At 43.5% G+C, this 26,394-nt stretch overlaps 1 protein-coding gene, 1 long non-coding RNA gene and 1 other non-coding gene across 16 annotated transcripts in view; 1 reads left to right on the top strand and 2 right to left on the bottom strand.

Annotated features, from left to right (window-relative positions):
* Positions 1-1,116: 1,116 nt before the first annotated feature.
* Positions 1,117-26,394, top strand: part of MFHAS1 (multifunctional ROCO family signaling regulator 1) — a 72,631-nt gene continuing 47,353 nt past the window's right edge. For 5 of the 6 annotated variants that reach the window (XR_012502435.1, XR_012502436.1, XM_010953232.3 and 2 more), the window contains exon 1: positions 1,117-4,109. Coding sequence is in view for 3 of the 6 variants with exons in the window: in XM_010953232.3 (XP_010951534.1) it covers positions 1,118-4,109 (2,992 nt within the window). In the remaining 3 variants the exon portion in view is untranslated. Of the gene's footprint in view, positions 4,110-6,845; positions 6,928-26,394 lie in introns of all 6 variants that reach the window. The other variant, XR_012502437.1, reaches the window with a different exon arrangement.
* The window catches only part of LOC105067639 (uncharacterized), a 116,770-nt gene continuing 95,075 nt past the window's right edge, over positions 4,700-26,394 (bottom strand). For 4 of the 9 annotated variants that reach the window (XR_012502443.1, XR_012502438.1, XR_012502439.1 and 1 more), the window contains one exon: positions 24,317-26,099. This is a non-coding gene — a long non-coding RNA (uncharacterized LOC105067639). Of the gene's footprint in view, positions 10,196-11,029; positions 11,077-24,316; positions 26,100-26,394 lie in introns of those variants that run through there. The other 5 variants (XR_012502442.1, XR_012502445.1, XR_012502444.1 and 2 more) reach the window with 3 other exon arrangements.
* On the bottom strand, positions 11,202-11,336 carry LOC123616408 (small nucleolar RNA SNORA1). The gene has a single exon (XR_006724404.1). It is a non-coding gene; the product is annotated as a small nucleolar RNA SNORA1 (small nucleolar RNA).

Below are 26,394 nucleotides of genomic sequence, written 5' to 3'. Positions count from 1 at the left end.
CCCAGGGCAGCGGAGAACCTCTGTCTTGGTCGGTCTGGCACAAAATAGGGCCTCAATAAATATTTACCGAGTGCATGAATGGTTGCCTGCTTTTCTCCTTCTTTTGTTTAGTCACACTCTCGTTTTAAGCTCCTACAATGGACCCCAGGCCCCTGCATGCTGCCAGTTCTACTGGATGTAGGGTGAGCGGAAGGAGGAAGGCGGAGGTCAGAAATGAGTAACGGAGGCCAGGGATCCGATACGTGAGGGAAGAAAAGAAATCCTTAGAGGCGCAGGGCCAACAAAGAGCCAGACGCAGGCGAACTCCAGCAGGAGCACTTCGGGACCCCGATCTGCGGCCGGGACTGGACCTCCGCTTGCGTCTCCCGCCCTTTGCGACCCATGGCGCCGTTCCGCACCTGGCGAGGCGCCCCCAGCCCCGCACCGGGAGGTGATTAGCGGCCTCCGCCCCCAGGGCGGTGCCGGGAGCACGCGGCTCCTCCGCCGGTCACGTGGGGGCCGCTCCGCCGGGCGGCGCTGCTGCTTCCCGATCGCGCCCTCCCAGTGCTGGGGACGCGGCGCTCGAGCTCCCGCCCGAGCCCGGGAAAACGGAGACGGGGAGGCGGCCCAGCTCTGCGCCCGCATCATGCCCGCCGCAGAGCCAGGCGCCGCCGTCCTCGTGGAGCTCGCGGAGGGGACGACGCTGCGGGCCGCTGGGCCGCGGCAGCGAGGGTAGCGGGGCCCCGGCCCCGAGGCGCCAGAGGCGGGCGGAGCGGGAGGGGGAGCGGCAGGCATCCTCCGCGGCGCGGCGGGCGGGCGGCGGCCCTGCTGCCCCGGCGCGCCCCTGGCCCGGGAGCCCAGAGAATGCGAGCTGCGCTCCACGCCGGCCGCTGCCTACCCCCGCGCCCCGTGCCCGGGGCCCCCCGGAGCTGCTCGCTTCGCCGCCGTCCTCCAGCTGCGGGCGCCCGGCCGCTGGCTGCGCTAGGACCCGCCGCCGCCGCCGCCGCCGCCGGTCCCCGAGGGCTGGTGGGAAGGGAGGAGCGGGAGCGAGAGGGCCCCGGAGACTGGCGCCAGGTGGGGCGCAGCGCGGCATGTAGCTGCGGGCTCCCTCTAGAAGGTGTCGGCCCGGGGCCCCGCCATGGCGGGGACGGGCAGCGGGAACCTGAAGACTGTAAGGCTGTGGCGGGACGCCGCCCTGCGCGCCAGGAAGCTGCGGAGCAACCTGCGCCAGCTCACTCTCAGCGCAGCGGGGGGCTGCTCGGGGGCCGACCAGATCGACTCCCCCAACACCCCCCAGCTCATGCTGCCGGCCAATATCGGGGACATTGAGGTGCTGAACCTGGGGAACAACGGCCTGGAGGAGGTGCCCGACGGGCTGGGCTCGGCGCTGGGCAGCCTGCGCGTCCTGGTCCTGCGCCGGAACCGCTTCACCCGGCTGCCCCCGGCGGTGGCCGAGCTGGGCCATCACCTTACGGAGCTAGACGTGAGCCACAACCGGCTGAGCGTCCTGGGCGCCGAGGTGGTAAGTGCCCTTCGCGAGCTGCGGAAGCTCAACCTCAGCCACAACCAGCTGCCCTCCCTGCCCGCCCAGCTGGGCGCCCTGGTCCACCTGGAGGAGCTGGACGTCAGCTTTAACCGGCTGACGCACCTGCCCGACTCCCTCTCCTGCCTTTTCCGCCTGCGCACCCTCGACGTGGACCACAACCAGCTCACGGTTTTTCCCAGGCAGCTGCTGCAGCTGGTGGCCCTAGAGGAGCTAGACGTGTCCAGCAATCGGCTGCGGGGCCTCCCTGAGGATATCAATGCCCTGCGTGCACTCAAGATCCTCTGGCTGAGCGGGGCCGAGCTTGGCACCCTTCCCAGTGGCTTCTGCGAGCTGGCCAGCCTGGAGAGCCTCATGCTGGACAACAACGGGCTGCAAGCTCTGCCCGCCCAGTTCAGCCGACTGCAGCGACTCAAAATGCTCAACCTCTCCTCCAACCTCTTTGAGGAGTTCCCTGCTGCGCTGCTGCCCCTGGCTGGGCTGGAGGAGCTCTACCTTAGTCGCAACCAGCTCACCTCAGTGCCATCCCTTATCTCAGGCCTGGGCCATCTTCTCACCTTGTGGCTAGATAATAACCGGATCCGGTACCTGCCGGACTCTATCGTGGAGCTGACCGGCCTGGAGGAGCTAGTCCTCCAGGGGAACCAGATCGCTGTGCTGCCAGACAACTTTGGCCAGCTCTCCCGGGTAGGCCTGTGGAAGATCAAGGACAACCCGCTTATCCAGCCCCCCTACGAGGTCTGTATGAAGGGGATCCCCTACATCGCAGCCTACCAGAAGGAGCTGGCTCATTCCCAGCCAGCAGTCCAGCCCCGCCTCAAGCTGCTCCTGATGGGCCATAAGGCTGCAGGAAAGACCCTGCTCCGTCACTGCCTCACTGAGGGCAGAGTGGAGGGGAATCAGGGTGGAGGTGACAAGGAGAAGAGCTACCTCCCTTCATCTCCTCCCGTGAGCAAGGGCATCGAGGTGACCAGCTGGACAGCAGATGCCTCCCGGGGCCTGCGTTTCATCGTGTATGACTTGGCCGGGGATGAAAGTTACGAGGTGATCCAGCCCTTCTTCCTCTCCCCCGGGGCCCTTTACGTGCTGGTGGTTAACTTGGCCACCTATGAGCCGCTGCGCTTTCCCACCACCGTGGGCTCCTTCTTGCATCGGGTGGGGGCCCGGGTGCCTCATGCCGTCGTGTGCATTGTGGGCACCCACGCAGACCTGTGCGGGGAGCAGGAGCTAGAGGAGAAGTGTCTGGACATTCACCGCCAGATCGCCCTGCAGGAGAAACACGATGCTGAGGGGCTGAGCCGTCTGGCCCAGGTGGTGGACGAGGCACTGGCCCGGGACTTCGAGCTGCGTTCCGCCAGCCCCCATGCAGCCTACTACGGTGTTTCCGACAAGAACCTTCGGCGGCGCAAGGCTCACTTCCAGTACCTGCTCAACCACCGGCTGCAGATCCTCTCCCCCGTGTTGCCCGTGAGCTGCAGGGATCCCCGCCAGTTACAGCGCCTTCGGGACAAATTGCTCTCGGTGGCTGAGCACCGGGAAATCTTCCCCAACTTACACAGAGTGCTTCCTCGATCCTGGCAGGTACTGGAGGAGCTGCACTTCCAGCCGCCTCAGGCGCAGCGGCTCTGGCTCAGCTGGTGGGACTCGGCTCGCCTGGGCCTGCAGGCAGGGCTGACCGAGGACCGGCTGCAGAGTGCCCTCTCCTACCTGCATGAGAGCGGCAAGCTGCTCTACTTTGAGGACAGCCCGGCTCTCAAGGAGCACGTCTTCCACAACCTCTCGCGCCTCATCGACATCCTCAACGTCTTCTTCCAGAGGGATCCTTCCCTGCTGCTGCATAAGCTGCTCTTAGGGACCAGCTGTGAGAGCGAGGGGGAGGGTGAGAGCTCCCCACTAAAGGCTCTGTCCACCCAGAGCCAGGACACGCTTCGGGCCACGCAGCTCCATCATTACGTGGAGGGCTTTCTGCTTCACGGGCTCCTGCCAGCCCATGTCATCCGGTTGCTGCTTAAGCCTCATGTCCAGGCTCAGCAGGACCTGCAGCTGCTGCTGGAGCTGCTGGAGAAGATGGGACTCTGTTACTGCCTCAACAAACCCAAGGGCAAGCCTTTGAATGGGTCCACGGCCTGGTACAAGTTCCCGTGCTATGTGCAGAACGAGGTGCCCCACGCGGAGGCCTGGATTAATGGGACCAACCTGGCCGGGCAGTCTTTTGTGGCTGAGCAATTGCAGATTGAATATAGTTTTCCCTTTACTTTTCCACCTGGCTTGTTTGCACGCTACAGTGTCCAGATTAACAGCCATGTGGTGCACAGGTCGGATGGCAAACTTCAGATCTTTGCATACAGAGGGAAAGTCCCTGTGGTGGTGAGTTACAGACCTGCCAAGGGGGTCCTGCAGCCAGACACTCTGTCCATTGCCAGCCATGCATCATTACCAAACATATGGACGGCATGGCAAGCCATAACCCCCTTGGTAGAGGAACTGAATGTCCTACTTCAAGAATGGCCTGGACTGCACTACACCGTGCACATTCTCTGTTCTAAGTGCCTTAAGAGAGGGTCGCCCAATCCACATGCTTTCCCAGGTAAGGGGGGAGAGGGGCGTGGCTCTTATGCGGTGTGTTCTAAGATGTATTTTTGGAAGATATCTGTTTCTCATTTGGCAGACTGCCTAACCTCACAGGCTCCCCAGGAAAGCTTTTCAAGGTAAATACAGGGGCCTGGGGGACAAGCAAAAGGCAGTGCATGCATGAGCAACATGAAATACAGTCCCCGGTATCAGACCCTTCTAGCAGAAAGACTGGGTTCCAGTCAAAACCGTTTGGAAATGTTTGTCTCTTTTTCCCTCTTCCCGACCTTGCCCACCTTTCATGAAAGGAAATTTCAGATGGTTGAACAGAAGGTGGATGGGGTCTGACGCTGAGCCCTGGGCTATCATGCCTATTAGACAATCTCGAAGGGGTGCTCTGAGTTTGAGATGTCCATTGTCATAGTCTTTTGTTTAAATTCAGAGTGTGATCATAAAGTAGAAATGATTGCTCATTTTTCTTAAGAAATTCCAGAGAAGAATGTTTTGTAATCAGGGTGAATGACAAAAAAGTCAGTCTGTAAGGCATGACTCACTCCTGGGATGGCTGACGCTCTAGGGCATGAAAGAGATTACTGAAATCTCTTAGGGGAGTTTTTGGGTATTTCCTGGCAGTTTTGTGCTCTACTGACATCTTAAGGTTTAGTTTTTAGTTAAGTATTAGAGAGTGGAACTTTATGGAGATGCTTTGTAAGAGATGGGAGGGACAAAAAGCTGACAAGATTTTTCTTTTTTTTTCTCTTGGAGAGTGTTTTCCAGCAGACTTTTTTTTTTTTTTTTTTTTTTAACTGTTAATAGGTGAGAGAGACTTCCAGGACTAGTGGGATTTTTTGAGTCTGGCTAATTGATATTCTAAGAGTCTTTATTTGGGAATGTGTCCATTTCTTCACACTTTGGAACTCTTCTCTAAACAGCTCTGATTTTTGTGAAGCAGACTTGGTTAACAACATTTCAAGTGTCTTGAGGACAAACTCCATGATAGCATCATTGCCAGGTTCTCCCCTCTATCCTCCACCCCCGGGTACATTGTGTGATGAAATGGAAGACCGCTCTGATCTTTGTCCTAGTCTGAATGATACTTGTAATAGTATCGGGAAGGAATTGGATATTTCCAAAGGTAACATCTCCCCATTGCCCTAGATCTAGGCTGAGCTCAGTTCTTCAGCTTGAGAAAAGCTACCTTATCCAGTTACCAGTCAGCTGAGCCACCCATTTGGTATGATTATCTGGTGTCTCTTCACAGTTGGTGAGTTGGTAGACTCTTCAGTTTGTGTTATGTTGCCATTGTCTTTTATTCATGAATGCCAAATACTTCTTTATTGTGCCACTAAATAGGAGAAAGTGGTTGAGAGTTACATATTCACAGAGCAGGTTATTGAAGGAGCTACTTAAAGCCAGTTCCTAATGCACAGATGGACTGATAATAAAACTGACGTTGTTGAACAAGTAAGGATCTGTACAGAGGAATTCCAAGAACTTTGAAGAGTAAACAGTAAGGCTGAATTTTTTTTTTTCCCTAACCTCGGCTCTTTATTTTTTAACAGTCATAAATTCCACAAACAAGCTGTCTCCAGATGCAAAAATAACCCCATTGTTATTATTTTGTTATTATCTTGTTATTATTTTGCATTTTTGTGTTTCAAAAAAGGCTCACCTGGCTTGCAATCCAGGCTTTAGGGAAGAGATGACTTTTTGAACATTAAATAGCCATTAAATGGTTGAAAATTATCAAATTATCTTATATAATGAGTAGGAATAAGTCATCAGCTTTTTTTTAACAGTGTACACTGTACATTTCTGTCTTATTGTCAGAGGAAGAAATTATCTTTTTTGCTTCATTTAGGATTGTATTTCTTCCAGAAGTAGCAGAAGGTACGGAGTAGTGGGAAAAGATAATTATAGTACATTTATTACATTAAGAAGACAAGGGAAAAGTGCGTTTTCCTCTTTCATATTTTTCTGTGATAGCTGTCATTTGTTAGCATTTGTCACAATTCTGAAAGATTTGAGAAGAGCTAAAATAATAAAAAGCTGGAAGGTGATGTAGAAACAGAAAGAATTATAATGTTGGGTGTTCAGGTATACGTTTAAGAAAACATTCATCAAGTCTCTAGATTATTAAAATATGTTGTAATTCACCAAAAAAAAATTGAATCTCTTGATAGCCTTTTGTCTCTTTAAGAAGTCATTTTGCTTTTTAGAGACATGAAAAAAAGTTGGTTACTTAGTTTTACATTTTATTAAAGTGTCAAGTTCTATAAACTAACAATTTTGTATACAATGGTGAAAAAAACATTGAATGTTTAATTTTTTAAACTTCAAGACATTAAGATTAAATAGCAAATTAATCGCAGTGTCTCCTTTGATTTTATCTGGAAGAAACAAAGTTGCATTCATATCTTAAAATTGTGTGTAAAGTCTGTTTTGGCTCTGTCATTGTCAGTAGGGCATTGAATTTTCTGGCCTGAGCTGCACTAAAGTAGTTGGCCTAGGGAAGTATAATGCTAGATTTCTCTCCTTTCTTGTTTTGGTCTACAAAAGCAATGCAGTGTTTTGGAAAATGGTTGGTTTTAAAAATTCTTGTAAAAAAGATCTAATCACATTGTCAGGGAGATGACCTATTTGTTTCATGTGAGCTGAATGGGTTAAGGGACAGCAAAGGGTTTTGGAAACTCCAAGGAGGCCTGTGATGCAGCCTCCCTGTCAGGTGTGAGTCGTTGCCTACTTTCTGCAGGTACTGACTTCATTGCCAGCACCTGACAGCCAGCCTGCCTCCTCCATCACGAATGAGCGTGGTCGAAGCTTCTTGGCCCTGAGTAAGTTTCTTCTTGTGGATATTTATTTATGTTCTTATTCTTTCCTACCACTATGGTGTCTAAACCAGGAAAGCTGATTGCTACTGGGGTTGGATGGTGTGTGTCTGTGGAGTAAGACGTGGAGGCGAGACCGTAGGTCCACAGCAAGATTCTAGTGCTTTGCTCTCCACTTCAGTGTTTGAAAGGATGCTGTGTGTTTTTTAATTGGAAGAGTGCATCTTAGTGTGTTGAACTTGGGTTGCATGTGATATTTCATGAAATACCCCACTCTCCAACTTATTACAGGTCATTCTTAATAATTAGAAAGCAACCCCAGAACTGGAGACAGACTTGGTAGATGCCCTTCTCCATATTTGATGCCTTTCATTCACTCAGTCGCTCAGTGCCTCACCACACCTCCCTATGCAAGTGTCTCTTGTCCTTGTTTAATTTCTTACACACTGTGTCCTTCTCTGAGTCCCTCAGTGAATTTTGCCTCATTCTGTTGCTGTTTGCCTAGGTCATCATATCTCTTTGATTAGGAGGAGACACCCTGAGGCTTTGTGGCTTCTGTAAGAGCCTCTCAGATGTCTGCTGAATGATTGTTTGGTCTTTTGTGAGAAATACTTTTTTTTCTTTGATATTCACATACTGTGTCAGATTCCCAGGTGGTACGGGTAGTGGTCATCTCCCTTTGTCCTGTGTCCCAGCTTCCCTCCCCTGCCCCATAGGTCCTTGTCATGTTTTCATTGTGACTGTATTCTGGTCTGGCCCTTGAATGGGCCCTTCACTTTGACCACTGGAGCAAAGCAAAATTCTTGCCTTATTCTCGCTCCATTTTAGAGTTCCTGGAATTTGAACATGACCTAGTTACTTGGCTTGAATTAGTCATTGTTTTTTAAATTTGCAAAGGTTATTGAACATCTTTTTAGTTTGGCTTTATTAATATTGATGCCTCTCAGCTTTTATTTTTGTGGAGTCCTCTTTGAAGTCTCCTGGGCTTTGTTTCATATAAAAATCAAAACCTTCACTGTGCAATGAAATAAAGAAATATGGTGCAAAACAGAGTTCAAAGACTTGAAAGGCCTTTGGAGGGTTGAAATTATTTTAAGTATTAGGTGCCTTTTCTTTGAACTCTAGAATAAACTCTCTAGCCCATCCCTGCACAAGCAGTTTGGAATCTCCTATAGAAAGTATATTTTATTAACAAGGGTTTTTGTCCTGCTCTGCCACCTGCTCATCTTATTCCCCAGTGAGTCTCACCTATTTTAGTTCTTATTCATCGACTTCATCTGAACACCTAAAACTTGTCCAGGGTGTACTTCACAGGGTTGTTTTGAGGATTAGGTGAGAATGTGTCGGGTAAAGCAGTTATGCTTCTGTGTCTGTGAAGAAGGGAGGGCCCCTGATCCGTGTACTGGAGGGGGCACGGGTTGGGGCTGATACTGGAGTGAACATTTCAGGTTGATTTCCCTGTTCATCCAGTAACTTGCTTCTCTCCATGAGAGCCTGTTTTGATTAAGGACCTGACCATTCATCCATCAGGGAGTTGTCTGTTTATTTGTTTGCTTGTCTTTATTGAAGTATAGTTGATTTACAATGTTGTGTTAGTTTCTGGTGTATAGCATAGTGATTCAGGTGTACATATAGATACATTTTTCATTATAGGTTATTACAAGATACTGAATATAGTTCCCTGTGCTATACAGTAGGACCTTGTTGTTTATCTATTTTATATATAGCAGTTTGTGTCTGCTAATCCCAAACTCCTACTTTATTCCTCCCTCCCCCCTTCTCCTTGGGTAACACTTTATTTTGTTTTCTGTCTGTGAGTCTCTGTTTTATAAATAAATTCATTTGTATCGGTTTTTTTTTTTTAGATTCTGCATATACATTATATTATATATTTATCTTTGTCTGCCTTACTTAGGATGATCATCTCTAGGTCCATCCATGTTGCTGCAAATGGCATTATTTTATTCTTTTTTATGGCTGATTAATATTCCAGTGGGTGTGTGTACACACCACATCTTCTTTATCCAGTCATCTGTCAATGGACATTTAAGTTGCTTCCATGTCTTGGCTATTTTTTTTTTTAAAAGCAGGGGACAAGTGCCAGCCTTGTCTCTTACCCTCTCTTGTCTGTTGCAGCCCTGGCACCCTTGGGCCTGGGGCTGGAGAGGAGCGTTGTTTGTGTTTCAGGCTCTGCTTGGGGCCAGCCCAGCAGGTCTCTGTTCCCCCAGTTCAGCCTTTCTCACTGCAAAACCAGTTACGTTGGTGTCAGGTTTCCCTTGCTCTGGGGGCTACCTTCACTTCAGCGGGGAGGGCTGAGGAGGCCCCGTTTTGGCCAGCCTGCCCCAGTCCTGCTCTCGCACCAGTGAACCTGACCCTCCAATCCCTGTTTAGTTCCTCAAGGCTGCACAGACTGCAGAGCCTGGAGGGATTGGCAGGCATCTCAGATAACCACAGAATACATACGATGACACGTCTTTGCCGAACTACGAAGACCCTGTCCCATGTAAGGCATAGCAGCTTACTGGACGGTGATACACTCACTTCTCTGACTTCCGATGTTTCCTGGGACGGCGCACCCCTGCCCGGACAGTGCTGCACGGGGCTGAGTAGGAAGAAGGGACTCAAAGCAGATTGGTTATTTTTCAAGAACTCGAGAAATTCTAGTGCTTATTAATTGATTCCTTGGTAGAGTGCTTTTTAAAGGTTACTTATGTTGTTCTTTATCTCGAAGTGTATACTTTAAAGGAAGCACATATAATTTTCCCATGTGATTTTTTGGCACACAAATTCCTGCCGCCTTTCTGCATCCTCCTGACCTTTACAGAAATAGGGGGGCATGGGCAAGGGGCAGCTCATGAGGATGTGAAGGTGAGTGAAGCACAGGAGCTGGCTGCAGAAAGGTGACCACACACCTGACCACACATCTGACCTCTTCGAGACATGGGCACCCCACCCTATGTTTCGTAGCTTCTTTTTTCTAACCAGCCCCCAACCCTCCCCTGACTTTGGCCTCTAGAGTGGGAAAGTGTAAACTGTAAGGTAAGTGAGGATGTGATGTTGGTGATGCAGGAAAGAAGATGTTTTCCGTGGTAGGTACCAGCTGTTTTGCCTTCTTCCAAGAGCCGTTGCTTTCCAGAAGCTTCTTCTAGGGTTCTTGCTGTTTGAGGTCACGGGAGACCGTGGAAGAGTCGCTGCCTGTAAGCAAGGCAGCGATGGTTCGTGTGTACTGTACACCATGGTAACAACTCGCAGACGCCATTGCCAGAGGGGCCGACTTATTCGTGGAAAGGGAGGAGAAAATATTTTTAGTTACTTTTATTTTTGGTGCTGAATGCAAGAAAACATTTTCTTATTTTTCCTGCCTTAATCTAATCTCTTAGCTGAAAATAGTGATGCTTTGTTTCTTAAAGAGTAACTTAGTGAAAAACCATCAGCACATTCTCTTTTAGCTGTGGCTTTACAAAAGGCAAGGAGGAGAAACAAAGTTGAAGCGGGGCGCATGGGAGCAGGTGAGAGGCACACGGGTCCCAGTTTATTGCCTCAGTAAAGAACTTCCTGCTCTGGACTGGCAATCCTAGGCACCCAGGCTGTTCCAGCTGTTTCCTTCACTTTTGCAAATCTGTGCACAAGGGCACTTGGGAGAAGGGTGAGGAGGAAAGGAAATTGTCTTAAGTTATACCATGGCTACTTTGAAGGTTCCTGTTTTGTGTGTGCCTTTCTGCTTTTTTGGGTGGGGTGACTTACTGAGTCTAGCCCTGCCTCTGCCTCTGCCTCTGCCTCTTCCTCCTCCTTTTTATCCAGGTGAAATTCATGTAACATAAAATTAACCATTATTTTAGAGTGTAAAGTTTTTTTCTTTTGTTAAAAGTAACATGGGCAAAATTATTTAAAGTCAATTCATTTTTACTTAATGCATTTTCATGTTAGGATTCCTCCCACTGCCCATCACCTTAGTTCCTTCAGTGTTTGAGTCATAATCTTCAAGATTGCCCTTTTAAAAAGAACTGTGGCTCAGTTCACAGTTGTCATGTTAGTCAGCCCACGATTCTTTTTAGTTGAGCATCTTTGATCTTCCCTTGAATATGGAGATACTTTGAAAATTCCCCACCTGTAATCTTTGCGATCCAAGTTCTTCAAGCAATTTGCTTTAGGGCCCTAGAAGTTAAATTGTAGGAAGCACATTGTTATTTTGGCAGATGATCTAAAATACAATGTTCTTTCATCATTTGTAATATTGAAAAGTTTTGTTACATCCAATTTTCACTCATGAGCCTAGCAAAAAAAGTCACAGGTCTCACTGTCACCACTGCAATAAAATGACTGTGATGGATACAAAACCTATGTCTTAAGGTGGGCACATCAACCATTTCTGGACACCATGAACAGCAGTACCCATTTTCATCTACAGTGAGGCTTGAAATGAACTACTTTAAAACAGTTTCTGGGCATTCAGTGCAGTCGCAATGTTGTGTATTCACAACTATAAGTCAAGTCCTTCTGGAGGCAAGGAGCAGATTAGATTGGTGGCTTCCTTTCTGGGTGAATGTTCTGGAATTCTTTTGCCAGGCTCTTTGTGGCAACTTTCCTTCTGAGGAGAGACTTTAAAAGAGGGATTTTTAGGCCTTGAGATGCCACGTTGATGAATATCTTTTGAACACGGCTGCCATGAGAAGCTTCTTCCTTAGTGTTGATGAGATGACAGAAAATAAGACATGGGACCTTCTGGTCTTTTCTGTAGCATATGTGATTTAATGGGGCTGTCACATAAAGAACACATAGGCAAGAAGCACAAATAAGTATTGTGTAATTACTATCTTCTGTACGGTGCTTTTTTTGCAAATAGATTTTGAGTGGAGTTCTGGAATGAGTGGCAAGGCTGTAGGCAAATATGAGGGTTAAGGGGATGGGGTTGCATTGATTCAAAATTGGGTCATTACAAAATTAGACAGGCAAGGGTACCCTAAGTTTATTAGCTGGATTTTGTCATCAATCACTGTTGAATACTTGCTGCATACAGAAGTCTGTACTGAACTTGGAATTTTAGGAGAATAAAATAAAATACCTGGCCTTGGCCACGAGGAGCTGAGGTGGGATTTTGGTTGATGTAATTGTTGATTCTTGTGCATAGGGAATCTGATCATATATGGAGAAATTCATTGCATGTTTGAGGAATGACTGAAAAAAACTGGCTTTTGATTTCCCAGGAAAAAAAAAAAAGTGATCATACTGAGAAAAATTGGGAACAATTTTGAATTTGCTTGACATTAAGTCATTCTTTGCAGTTGATTTTCTGTTTGGATCATTTGCTTGCAAGAAATCTTAGGCAGATCTTGCGAAGATGCTGAGAAAGAAAAAGCATTGTATCTGAGGATTTCTAAAAACTTTCAAAACTAATCAACTTTTTTGAGGAGGGGGGAAAATATCTCCTCTTCAGGAATCTTTTACAGAATCATTTATGGATTTGCTTCTGTTTTGAGAGGGATTGACGTCAGCAGGGATTTCTGAACACCAAAGACTATACGAATACTGACTCCAAAGACAATCTAAATTAAATTGGATACCTTCATAATAAACGTGTGTGGCTGCTACTTCGAGATGCCTTCGTTGAGGGATGCTTTGTTAGGTGGTTTTCTATTCTTAGCATATTAAATGTTAAAAGAGTTAAAGAGTTAATTTTCTTAGATGCTCCCTGCTCCTAAAATGAAGCATGTGATCTTGACATTGTGTTAGTACTGTGTTACAGTAGTAGCGAATTTGGGGGTAGTAGAACAAGCCTTTCTTCCTCCCTTCCCCCCTTCTTTTCTTTCTTTTAAAAATAGGGAATTTTTTAAAAAGGTAATGGAGAAGGAAAATATAAAATTAAAAAGTGATATTTCTCCTAGATACTGTTGTGTGACTTAACCAACTTTTATTATTGTTTCCATGAGAGGATTATTTTTCATGCCATAGAGGTTATTATTATATTAATGATCACATCAGTCATTCTAAGGGTATAGGGTTGGGAGAAAATACAAGAATTGGTGACACTGTTGAGTTCCTGTTCTAGAGACAGTGCTGAGTGCTGCTTATGGGCGATCTCATGCAACCCTCCCGGCAACCCTAGGAGGGGTGATATTATCATTGTCCTGATTTTCAGGGGGAGAAAATGAGGTTCAGAAAGAGGAATGAGTTCCCCAGAAGCACCCTGGGATTTCAGCCCTTCCCCTCTGCTCTTACCTACCACTCTGCCCTGCCCCTCGGGGTTGCACTGCCCACTGCTCTGCAGCAACACAAATTCACCCCTTTCCCCTCTTTCTTAGATGTCTGTTCTGTGTCATTGAGTGCTGGCCACTGTCACAGTGTTGGGCATACATACAGGGTTGGAATGCCTGGGACCTGCCCATGTGGAGGTCACGGTCAGGTGCCAGGGAGTGGTGGGGTCTCAGAGAGGGGTTCCTGAAAGGGTGGTTTCCAGTCCCAGTGAACCTCATGGAGAAGTGGGGAAGGGCATTTCAAATTAGAATGGCTCTTGAGAAGGCGGAGTGTGGGTTCAGATAGTTCAGCAGGCCATGCCTGGGGGTGGGTGTATGTGCACAGAAGCATTTAGAAATTGTCATAAGGAAGAAGCTTTTTTCTAAAGTTTCGTTGATGGACTGGTCACAGTTTGTCATTGGCACTGCTGGCTAATCAACTAGAGTTTTGGAAGCCCTGTCTTGGCTCGTTCCTCTTCCATCGGGCGGGGCCTGTTGAGACCATGGAAGGGGTTTATGGCTTGGAGAACTGGAGAGTGGTTTCATATGATTTGCTCAGGCTCATAATCAGGTTATTGTTGGGCTGACGGAACACCTGTCCTGTGAGTTGCCCATCTAAGCACCCCACTGGCTGCTTTCTCTGTGTCTGAGTACAGAGGGAACAGGGACGTTGGCTCTTCTCACAGCCAGATGGCCACATGCCTCCATAATCCCTAGGAATGTATCCGAGAACATCGATTTTCCTTACTCTAAATCTTACCATAACAGATCGTGCGATAAAGGCGAATTTGGCTATAATACTTTTAGCATTTTATTGTGTACTAAGTTTCTCTGTCTTTACTTTGAGTTTTCTTGTGACACCACAGACTGACTGAAAATATTATTTTTTATTAATTTTGCACTGATGGAACACCATGTTTTTTGCATTTCACTTGTTTGGACTCCACTTACCATGCTGTGACAACGTTTTCCTGCAGCTTTCATTATATCACCATTGGAGTTTGTTTCCCTTGCCTCTCAATTTATCAAACTATACTTAGTTACATTTTAATGGAAATCCTAGGAAGTGCAAGATACTAAAGCACTTTATATTTTGTTTATATTTACTTTATATTTTGATTTGAAACACTTGGAACTTTGTGTTGCATTTTAAAATGGAAGCATTCCAGTAGTTAGTGGCCAGGGCTCTTGAGATTCTGCTGGGTTGGAATCCCTGTTCTAGCACTTGCTAGCTGTGTGACTTTGGATGTCATAATTGCTTCTGTCTCCTAGGCTGGCTCTGCAGATTGACCTAAGATACGTAAAATGCTTTGAACACTACTTGACATGTGGCAGGACCCTAATAGATGTTTGCTGCTGCTGTTACTCCAGAAAGTTATTCCAGGAAGCAGAAGTTTAAAGATCTATTTGGACACATGATAAAATTATGGGTAAAACTCTTCTTTTTCAGAGAAGGAGTATAGTACAGTGTGATCCCTATTCATAAACACCTTATGCTCTTTTCAAAATGCATTTTTCCCCTTATTAAAATATTTACAAATTTGGAGTGTCAAGGGGGAAAAAACCACTCATAGCTGGTTTCTAACATAATTACTATACACATTTTGTTCTATTTCTTTTCAGTTTTTTTTTCCTTTTAAGCTTAGGTTTATTAAAATGTGTAGTGATAATCATATTGTATAAATAATTTAAGTGTTTTTTTAAACCTAAGCTACCATGAGTATGGTTTCATGTTATTAGTATCCTCACGGTAATTATAAATGCTTGCATAATAGCACATCAGGAAGATTTTTACCTTTGTTTATTTAACCATTAGATACTTGAGTAGTTTCAAGTTTTGTTGTTATGAATAATTCTGTGATGACTATACTTCTGTATAAAAGCTCTTATTTGGGCAATAATCCCCAAAGCGGACTCATTGAGTCAAAGGCAAAGAATGTCTAAGGTTTGATATGTGTTTAAGTCACTGTCCATTCAAGGAACACAGTTTATACTCCTACCTGCACAGGATGCAAGCCTGATTTTACTGCACTTCTTCAGCATTGGGTATCATCTTAAAAATGCAGTAACAATTAATGGAAAACAATATATCACTGATAGATTTTTAAATTCCTAACAATTATTAACTTTTAAATTAGTGAACATGAATGTTTCCCTGTATGAATGTTGCCTAATTTTATTGCTGCTTTGTGAGTCATCTGATCATGCCTTTTGGGATCATCATTTTGGTATTTTTTTTTTTAATCACGGTTATTTCTTATAATCACAAAGTTCAGTTTATATCAACACTTTATATATAAAAGATGATAACCTTTTGTCTGTCAAACTGTCGGGGAGGGGAACATTTCCCCCTACTCTTCTTGGTTCTTTTGGCAGGTCTAATAATTAAATGGACACAAGGAAGATTATAGGAGAAAAAGAAAAACAAATTTAATTTCTTATGTAGGGAGGTCTCATAGACATAGGACCCAAGAGGTGACCAAAGCAGGCTGTTTATATACCTTTTAGACAAAATAAATTTGTGAAGAGCTGACAAGACAAAGTTAGGCTTGGGAACTAATTAATAAACTAAGCAGAGTTTGGTTACGCGGCCTTCTCCACCATGAATTCCCTATCTCTGGCAGTAAGAATGTCTCTTTACCTCCTGGTACAGGGAGGGCACCTTTCACATGGGAGATTTATTTCCTTCTTTCAGGAGGACAGAAGAGGGTCAGAGTGCCTTTCTTGTACCAGCTATTTCTTAAGTAACTTTAATTCAAAATATGTGTCAAAATGGCATATTACTGGGGTGGGCTGCCTTAAACTCCTTCATTCTTAAGGTGTTTATTTATACTTAGCATGTGCCTTTTTGATATTTAAAAAACTTATGTTTTAAAACTTTAAATTTCATATGATACAATGTATTGATAGCTTCCTTTGTGATTAAATGAAATACCATCATTATTTTTCTAAATAAAGAGGTGTAACAGAAGGAATCACACTGTGAATCATAATTCTCTACCTGTATAACCTCTGCTGATAATAAAGCAGTAATATCTGTACATGGATGGTATATTCAAAAGCAAAACTCTCTCAACCCCTCCCCAGGGAGGTCCCTTTCTCCTCTCTGAACTCTTCCTTGTGATTGCTTTCAAGGAAAATAAAACCTGAAGGAGATCCTTCTGTATTCATTGTTCTGCACCTTGCTTTTGGTCACTTAAAATATATTTTGGAGATGTTTCCACATGAGCAGTTACAAACCTATTGTGTGTGTGTATGTATACGTACACATACAGCATAATATGCTACCATTGGATGTACTGTTTAGTTAGTCCTATATTGACAGACCTTTGATTCTTTCCAGATTATTTTATAGATTTTAAGCTAAGTTTTCCACCTTCCAGAATTTGGAGAAATAGTCAATTTTATTTCCTTCAGGGTTGGTGACCCCTCTTTGTGTTCAGGACACTGTTGAGATGCAGTTAGAAAAAGAAAAATCTCTGTGTCAGAATGGTGGGACTTAAAAAGGGGGCTGAGAATTATAAAAGCTTAATTCTGTGATGTAAAATAAGGGTAATCTTTTTAATTGGCTTCTGTGATGCCTATTGGAATACCATTGTTTCCACCATAATTAAGCATTTCCCAGCTTAATTCACCCATTATAATGTGATGTAATGTTTAGACATAGCAATAATTACAAATCTTGCATGTCTACAAATACACCACTGATCAAAGTAAGACAGTGGCAGCAAGAATAGTGCTGTGTCCACGTGAGACATTAATGAAAAATAATTGGTAATGAATTGATTCAGAACGTTGCTTCTGCCTTTCCACCCCAACTATCATCTAAAGGATAGTCTGCCTATACCAGTAGGGCAGTTTTTATTTCTGTGTTATAACTAGCCCCAGAATTCCATACCGTTGTATTTTCTAGACCTCAGCTTGGTGTGTTATGCACAGATATGCCCTGGATATTTTATCCTGGTACCCATAGGGGTTCAAAATTTAAGAGATTATCTGAACTGTTTGCTTCTCAGTGTGTGTCATGAATAAAGAATGGTTCTAACCCAGCCCACTAAAATGTGTTTGACCTGGAAGAACAGTAAACAAGTAAATCCTGGTAGAGTTACTTGTGTGTTTAAAAGATATTTAATTGTATATTGTGTTGAACGTGAATAAAATCACCAGTCAGGCTCTTGGAGAAAATAGATTGTTCACAGGACTCACTGAAATGCTCTTTCATTTAAAAAGATCTTTAAAATCCTCCATCTTATACTAAGTGTCCAAGTCAGTGCAGATAGCTTGGAGGGCAAGAGGGTACTGTGTTTTCTGAACATGTTATTAAAACGTGTATATTTGCTGAGATATTCCTGACTCACCTTAGCTGCACATCAACATGGCATAGCTGAGGTGCCTTGAATTCAGGGAGCTTATTGCTTATGAATCGCATGGGGAAGAGTTAAAAATAGAGATGAGAATTTTCCAGAGAACACTGATGCCCAAAGCAGCTTTCTGGTCTGCTGAGAGCTGAGCTGTTTTGTGTCCAGGTTAGAGAAACAAAAAATGGGATTCAAAGCCCCTGTAGGAGGATGCATCTGTCCTCTTTGCCAACACCACTCACCCCCAGATGGCTAGTGAGCGGCACAGCCCTGGTTGTGCCCTGCTCTAGTTTGGGGCAGGTGTTCTTTTGAATTTATTTCTTTTATTAAGCCTCTGCGACCGTGTATGCCTTTTCCCCTCTCCAAGAAAAACATGTGCTCACCCTCTGGTTACTGTGTGATGTAATGTGCATTCTCCCTGGCTGGTACCTTGTTTCCACCTTTTTTTTTCCTTGGTATAGGGAGAAGGAAAATTCACTAGTTTTGTGTTTGGTCATTTCAGGAATTTGCCTTTGGGGCTGTTGGGCCAGGCTTTCCTGTAGCCACACAGCTTATCGGTTCTCTGATAGACTCAGCCAGTTCTTGAAAACTGTTGATGCATCTTAGCCTTGCCTGTGGGACAGGGCACAGCTTTAAAAGCTTACCCAAATAGCAGGGACGATCGCATCTTGTTGATTACTAGTGCTGTTAAAATTCTCTGGCTGAGCCAAAAAAGCAGGTGACTTTCCAAGAACCAAAAGCTGCTGCATACCTGGCCCCAGGTGTTCCATGAAGGTTGGACTCCTTGTGTCATCCCTTTTTACAGTTCATAAATCTTCTGATTTATCGTGCCATTTGGGATTCGAGACACGTTTATTAGTGGGGGGATTTCCATTGAAATCAGAGCCTGCTGTAAAGCAGGAGGACGAATCAGGAATTAGAATGGTGTTCATTGTTCTTTGTTAGAAAAGAATCCTGGTTCTTCAGTTGTAGACAAATATTTGCTTTTGAAGAATCTGGGTTGTGTCGGTGGCTTTGTTCACATCCGTGCACTGACACGCTCTCTTGCCTTCTAAGGATGCAGGTGCATGCATTATGCAGACACTTGGATAATGCTTGGAGTCTGGATGTGTGCTTTTTAAAGGGTGAATACCTTTCTGCTTCCTCCTTCTCTTCTAACTTAGCTCATTTCTATAATGGGACAGATCTTTACCACAAGGAGTCTACATAGTTTCCTAAGAAAGGTGACCCAGGACAAGGGTCCCTTTAGCTATAGCTGGAGATGGCTGTTGCCATGTGGATTTCTTATATTATGTGAAACCAGCATCAGAAAAAGAGGCCTTGCATCTTTTATCTTTCAAAGCCAGTGGATTAGGGAGAAAAGAAGCCTGGACCTCTGGGAAGCCTGCCTGAACCTTGGATTCTTTATCTGTGAATGAGGAGAATAATTCTAATGCTTCTTAAGTATTTGCTCCTGCTCTCACAACCTCCTGAAATGCTGTGAGGATTAAGTGAATTAATGCATGCCAAGGGTCCAGGGTAGTTTTTACCATATAGTAAATGCTCTGGAAATGTTACCTCATGATTCCTGTTTACAGGGGTTTACAGGGGAGGAACATTGAGGCACAGGAGGGCTAAGTAACTTGGCCCGGGGCACGTGGTACATGAAGGGCCCAGGCCATCCTCCACAATGTCTGCCCCCACCCTGTACTGCCTCTCAGGAAAACCACAGCTTTTCACCTGCCAAAAATGGCTGGTTGGTTGAATGGAAAAGGGAATAACGTGTATGGAAGGCATGTGTGTTTAACTCTGGTGCTGAACTATGAGCACTAACTGGTAATTTGCAGTGACAGTTGGGCAGGTGATGGGGAGTCCGGGGTGAACAGGCCCTGATCCCAGGAAGCTACAGTTGAGGGGAGTGGCACAAGCAGTAAACGTACAATTACAGGGTAATAAATGCCAAGGTAAGAAGCTCTCCAGAGGCCAGGAGAGGCCCGAGGAGGGGAGCTCTCTGGAGCTGCGTTGGTGGGGTTGGATGGATAGGAGCAGGTCTCTAGCTGAGTGGAGGTGATCCTTGGGGACATTCTGCAGACCAGCAGGTCCACTGAAGTGTGATGGAGTAGGGATGAGGGAGGAGGGTTGTGCAGATTATGGGGAGCCAGCCTTTACTTATCAGGGCACAAGCCATGTAAATCTTTTTTATCCTGCCTACCTGATTAGCAAAAATTCTAAGCAGAATTCTTACCAGCTTGATAAAGAGTTAAAATATTTTTGTTTTCATAGTTTTGTTTCCTAGGGTGAGAATTAAATACTGAAGGGTCAAAGGGGGAGTTGCCCGGTTTGTTTTGTAAGATTACACAGGGCAGCAGCATGGAGGTGGACTTGAACAAAGGGGGAATAGAGTCTGGGGATCAATCTCAGGTCACTCAGACGTTACGTGATGCAGGTCCCCAGGCAGGTTCCGGGGGTTGAGGGGGTCGTGGGAAGGAGACAGTCGGAATGTTAATGAGGAAGGTGGAGTCGCAGGCCTCTCCGGCTACCTAGCTGGGAGATCTTGGGCAACCTAAGTAGCCTCTCGGCTTTGCTTTCCTGTCTGTGAGGTGGAAAGCATATCTCTTTGATTGGGATGTAGGGGGTGGGATGGATTTTAACCACAGTGGGAAGAAAACTGGGGCGTTTATTTTTAAAACAGAAAGCAGCAGTGATTTGGTAAGAGCAATTTCAACAGACCTGAAATATGTTGCCTGCTGGCTTAATTGGTTTGTTAGGGCTGTTTAGTCACCCTCCTATGATGGATACCAAGTGAATTCTAGCAGATTTATAGTCTTAGGTTTGTATGTAGTATCATTTGCAGAAGAATAAAGTTTCTCATTTGTTCCTCAATTTGGAAGGGTCGTATAGAAATAAGCGACTTTATAAATATCTAGCAACCTTTCACTGCTTTAAAATATTGAAAGGATAAATGATGCTGATGGTGGCTGGCTCTGTATCATGAATTATGGATGCGGCGTGCCCTGGAGTTCTTTATGGCTGTGCATAACGAATCATCTTTTGTTCTAGCTTATTTTCGGTGGTGGTGCTTGTAAAAGAAGAGGTCAAAGCAGATGCATTAAAGAGATCTGTTTGATGCAGGATGATGGTTTCTTGCCGTCCTATTCTGTTAGTTGCTTTTGTTTGTGCTTTGTTTATTCATTATCAAATTGGTCCGCAGTAGGGTAGGATTTGGGGACAGTGGCAGGAGGACCTCCCGTGGAGTTAACAGCTGTGGGTCAGGCTACTGACAAAGCATGGAGCCTGTATATCCCTTGTGGATTCCCTGTGCCTCTAAAGCAGTCCTCTTCCTGCCCCTTCTTCCTCTTAGCTGCACCCTCTTTAAACTCTTCAAGGCAGTGGGGCCCAATGAAGATCTTTATGCTTTGAGTAAAAGCAGTTGGGCCTTAACTACTTTTTAACCTAATAATAAAATAAAATAAATTGAAATGAATTATTAACAAGCTCATGATCTTTTCTCCCACTAATTTTCTCTAGACTCTCAATGCAATTAGAGAGGATTAAAAAACAAGAAGTGCACCAGAAAATTAGTTTGTTCTCCCTGCCCCAATCCCCTGGCAAAGATTCCTTTAGGATCTGAGTAAGGTATCAAAGGTACTGTTTAAAAATTCATACATGAAGTAATGATGACTGTAAGTGGAAACCAATGGTGACATTGCATATTTTAGTCACTCATAACTTTTTCTATAGTGAAAGCACTACCTACCTTATGAGGGCAGAGCCTCCCAGACACAGATGACAGGCCTGGTTCATCTAGAATCAATTAGTCTATCTATGTATTTCATTGTGGTTAGGTGAGCTGTCTCATCTGCCCTAAGATGATCATTTGTGGGGTGATTAGGTGCACATCTCAAAACTGGAAGTGGCTCCAGACTTTGGCTCCAAGGCCCCGGCCACCTGGGGAAGCACATATCTGCTAAGGGCTGGCCCCATGCATTCGTCAGAGCTCCAGTTTACAGTCAGTTGCAGATTGTTGGGGCTATCCTGATCTGAGAGGTTAATTACAGTTTTTAGCTCATACTAAATTTTTAAAAATCTTTGCAGGAAATATTTAACTCCATTTGCCTATAGTATTAACTAACTAAAAGTCTTAATACAGTGCTCAAGCAGTGAGAAGCAGAATAATGCCTAGAGTTAACACACAGGTAGATGTTTGTCAGGATTCACATTCGCTTAATCCTGTATTCACTCAGCAGGAGCACTGTGGGACATCCAGCAGGAATCACCCTCAGAGCCTGTCCTCAAGGACCCTGGTCTAGAAAGGGACATGAGGCTTGAGCACCACTGTGATACATTTAAAGTGAGTCTAGACCCAGTGCCATGAGAATTCAGAGGATAAGGAGACTACTTCCAACTGAGTGGGTTGTGGAAAAACTAGAATTCCACTTGCAAGTGATAGGAAAGGCATTTATGAGTAAAGGAGGTTACAAACGGTCTTTTTTCTTCTAGAGAGATCAGTCAAATCCCTGGGCTTTTAACCTGTTAGCTAAAAAAGTGTAGTAATTCATAATTTTTGAATTACCACTAGCCCATTCTCATGTAACAATACTTTGCATTGCTTTTCAAATCCTGGGATGGAAATAATAACAAAAGAGTAGAAACATTGATTATTTAAATTTTTTTTTCTCTATGTGATACATATAAGGGACATATGTACCTCCATTTATTTTTATGCTATTTTAAGGATCGTTTATTTCTTTGCTATCTTAGGAGCAGTTAAAGGCATACATTTTTAATTTATGCTATACACATGTAACAGAGTTTATATGGTGAAGAAATTTATTGGGCCTACCTACACTATTAATCACTGCAATTTTAATAAAACTGTAGCCTTTGCATTCTCTGCTGGCATGGACTTGAGCTCAGTCCATCTGCTTTATTGTCTTTTTTCCTTCAAGTGAGTCCTGTTTTGTTTCCCCTTCTCTATTTTACTAATGCATCTTAGTAATATAGGAAATACTGTGACTATATTATGCATAGCTATATGCTGAAAGTAGATCATACTAAGTCATTTCTCTCTTTTTGCTCAGTGTCACATTCTAAATTTAATGTTAGTTATTTACAAATGATGGGATTTTACTTTTTAAATTGTCTTGTATCAGATATATTTCTCCTCATTCTCTAAAGAAATCTCTAATGCAAGTAAATTGTACTTTCTTGATTCATGAGTTCATATCATGATTTTATTTTGGGATTCCTCAAGGTAATTGCTTATTCAGGTAGTTCATGAGACCAGAGAGATCCAAGTGGCATTATGAAGATTTTCTATCACGTTCATGGAGTTCTGTCTTCTGCAGAAAATAAATGAAGCAATCTCTGTGACAATATATGGGAGATTGGAGAAAGAGAAGAGAATCAATCAGTGGTCATTTAGGTTCCCTGTTCCTTTTTTCCAGCTCTAAGAGTGGTATTTACTAGGTAACCACAAAGCCCTCTTCTGAGTCCCCATTTAAATGCCTACGTTTTCTCTTCTGAAAAAGCGATGATCAGTTAGGAGAGTGCTTGGGGCAGGCAAAGTGCCTGTAAAGTGGGTAAAGAGCTTCCCCAGTTTCCCTGAGTTTCTTTTTCTATCTTCCTGCTTCGAGAAAGAGCATAATAAAACCACTTCAACAAGGAGTAAAACTTTCCCAAAATTGCCCAGCCACATCCTGGGAGACCCAGCCTTTGAGCATCTTCCTCATCACTTCCGTTTGAGGTGGCATGGTTGGTGCTTCCTGTGTGGAGTGTGAGGAGGTGGGCAGGAGAGGATGTCATCTCTGCAGGTGAGGATGGTCCTTGTCCTCATTGTCCTGTCTTCCCCAGTAAACTAACAGGACACCAGCTGGTCCATAATAACCAGGCTTCTGGCCTTTTTGGACTGTGAAAATTTAGTTTTTCTAAGATACTGGATGTTAATTTTGGGAACAAAAAGTAGTTGTACTAAGTGGCCGTATGGTTTAATGGTGGTAACTTGATTTTTGTAATATGTAATTACCAGGAATTTCAGAGAAGTTGCAGGCAGCTCACCTGGAGCAACGTAAGTTTTGACAGTTGAGTGATAGGAAATTATACTCAACAGCCACTTTTTAATATGCAGAGAAGTTCTCCAGAGAATAATTGATATCATGTGTTATTGGCTGCTTTTTAGCATGACTCCCCTCTCTCAGGGCTTTCCTAGGCTGTGACCCTGGTTGGGTTACAGGCCATCTGCGTTAGGGTAATCCCTACCCTCACCAGCTCCTACACCTCTGTCTCCTTGCCCATTTTTAATTGTAGTATCCAGTTTCCAAGTATTGCCCTTTGAGTTTAGTTTCTTGAAGGAGAGCCAGGTTTTATAAGGCAATAGTTTCTAAGCTTCTCATTTTGTGAAACATTGTTTGAAACTTAAAAAAAAAAACCAAAAATCTAGGTGGACTCCTAATTGATTTGTTTGGAGACTAGGTTTTGTTCTGTTTTGTTTTGTTTTTTAAGTAACTAATTCATACATAAAGCCAAAAGAATTCTCAAGTAATCTTTTGGATGAGAAAAATTTTAGCATGTGTTATATAATTTTATGGTATCTCATCTCAGTTCTTGTTTTTCTTTCCTCCTTCCCTCCAATCGATAGAACAGAATATATATATATATATATATTTTTTAATTAATATATATTTAATTAATTTTTGACAAAGGTACAAAAGCAGTTCAGTAAGGGAAGGGTAATAGTTCCAACAAACAGTGCTGAAACAATTAGATATCTGTATTTATATAAATGAACCTTGACCCATACCTCACACCATACACACAAATTAACTTGAAATGAATAATAGATCTAAATATAAGAGCTAAAAGTGTAAGATTTTACAAAGAAAGCATAGGAGAAACTCTTTGTAACCTTTGGATAGATGAAGATTTTTTTTTTTAGTACAGAAACTATACAAGAAAAAATTTGAAATATAAGACTTAATGAAAATTAAAAACTTTTGGTCTTCAAAAGACTTGTTAAGAAAATGAAGGGATAATGCATAGTTCAGGAGAAAATATTTGCAAAAAGTAAGTCTGATTTAAAAAAAAAACAACAAGAAAAGCAAAATTCTTACAACTCAATAATGATAAAACCCAGTTTGAAATTGGGCAAAAGATTTGAATAAACATGCCCCCAAATAGAATATCTGAATGGCAAATCAGCATATGAAAAGATAGCAACATCATTAGTCATTAGAGAAACGCAAATTAAAACCACACTCCCTAGAATAGCTAAGATTAAAAGAACTGACCATACCAAGTGTTGGTGAGGATTTATAACTGCTGGGGCTCTCCTGCATTGCTGTTGGGAATATAAATAGTATAGTAACCATTGGAACCAGTTTGGTAATTTCTTATAAAGTTAAATATCCATTTACCATACAACTCAGCAACTTCTTTTCTTGATATTCATCTAAGGGAAATGAAAATCTATGTTTAAAAAAAGATTCATACAAAAATGTTCATAACAGCTCTTTTCATAATGGCCAAATATTGGAAGCAACTTGTCTCGTGAACAGATAAACAAATCATGGAATATAATTTAGCAGTGAAAAGAAACGAACTACTGATAAAACAATATAGGTGAATATCAAAAGCATTATGTTAAGTGAAGGAAGTCAAACACAAAAGAGTATGTACTTTTGTATCTGAATCCCTTATAATAAATTCTAGAAAGGCAAAACTGCTATAGTGATGGAAAGCAAATCAGGAGTTGGGGGAGGGTGGGAAGGGAATGGACTACAAGGAAACTTTTTTTGGGTGATGGAAATATTCCACATCATGATTGTGGTGGAGGGAACAAGACTGGATACATTTATGAAAAAGCATCAACTTCTACACTTAAAATTAGTAAATATTATTATATGTAAATTATACCTCATTAAAGCTAATTTAAAAGATAAGTTCTGATGAAAATAATTCCTTGGATATCTTGAAACAAGTTTTTTCACATTAACATGGTATGTGCCTTGTGATTCTATCCTTTGTATATGAATATTTTAAAAGTGGAACATATTATGAAGATATAGCCAGATTTTCCACCTTAGTTTGTGTGATTGGTTATATTCTGTTAGGTTAAGCCACATGAAATTGTTGATGTTCAGTTATTTTTGACCTTCAAAAGTAGCGATTTCCTATGGTTCAACTAACAGAAGAAATTTTGTTTGCTTTCTAATTAACTGGAAAGACTTTTGGCAATGGTTACAGCTCAAGATTATGTGGCAAGGGTCAGATTTCAAGGGTTTTGTAAGCCAAAAAGCCTAAATTTTTGTTCTAAGTTATGCATGTTCTTTTCTTTCATTTGGCTTTTTCAGTTCAGTAAATGTTTCATGTATCTCTAGTGCTTTTGGGACATTCTACTTGGAATACAGTGGGTGGATATTAAGATGAGTTTGTTGACCTTGCCTGAAAGAATTTAGGTGATCAAATTAAAAGAAATGTATAGACTTTACCATACTCTCGATGTGAAATTCAACTCTTGGTCCTTGTTGTCTCCATTGTAGTCATTAACAGAAGGTATCTGGATTTTTTTTTTTACTGAAGAAATAAGTACTTGTGGATGTGTATACATGTGAGCCTGAAGAAAAAATGGAAACAAGACCAGTAGTCTGCCAAGAGCAAGCGTCTCTTTACATTTTTCAGGGGAAGTCTGTATAGTTTGCCTTTACTGAGTGGATGACCTCACTGACTCTTCCTTTAGTTATTGGTTAACTGTATTGAGCCATTAGTCATAAGTGAAATGATCAGTGCTTAAGGAGAGTTGCTTCTAGGTATCTCTGTGGCCTTTTGTTTGGAGTGCAGAAGATGTGGGGAGAGTGGCTGTCACTTCATCCTAAGACTCAATTTTGTTGTTTGCTGAGATGGTGACAGGG

Source organism: Camelus bactrianus, chromosome 26 (assembly GCF_048773025.1).
Source record: "Camelus bactrianus isolate YW-2024 breed Bactrian camel chromosome 26, ASM4877302v1, whole genome shotgun sequence".
In the NCBI taxonomy this organism is placed as follows: Eukaryota; Metazoa; Chordata; class Mammalia; order Artiodactyla; family Camelidae; genus Camelus; species Camelus bactrianus.
Note: the sequence above shows the minus strand (reverse complement) of the source record. Positions and strands in the feature narration are given on the sequence as shown.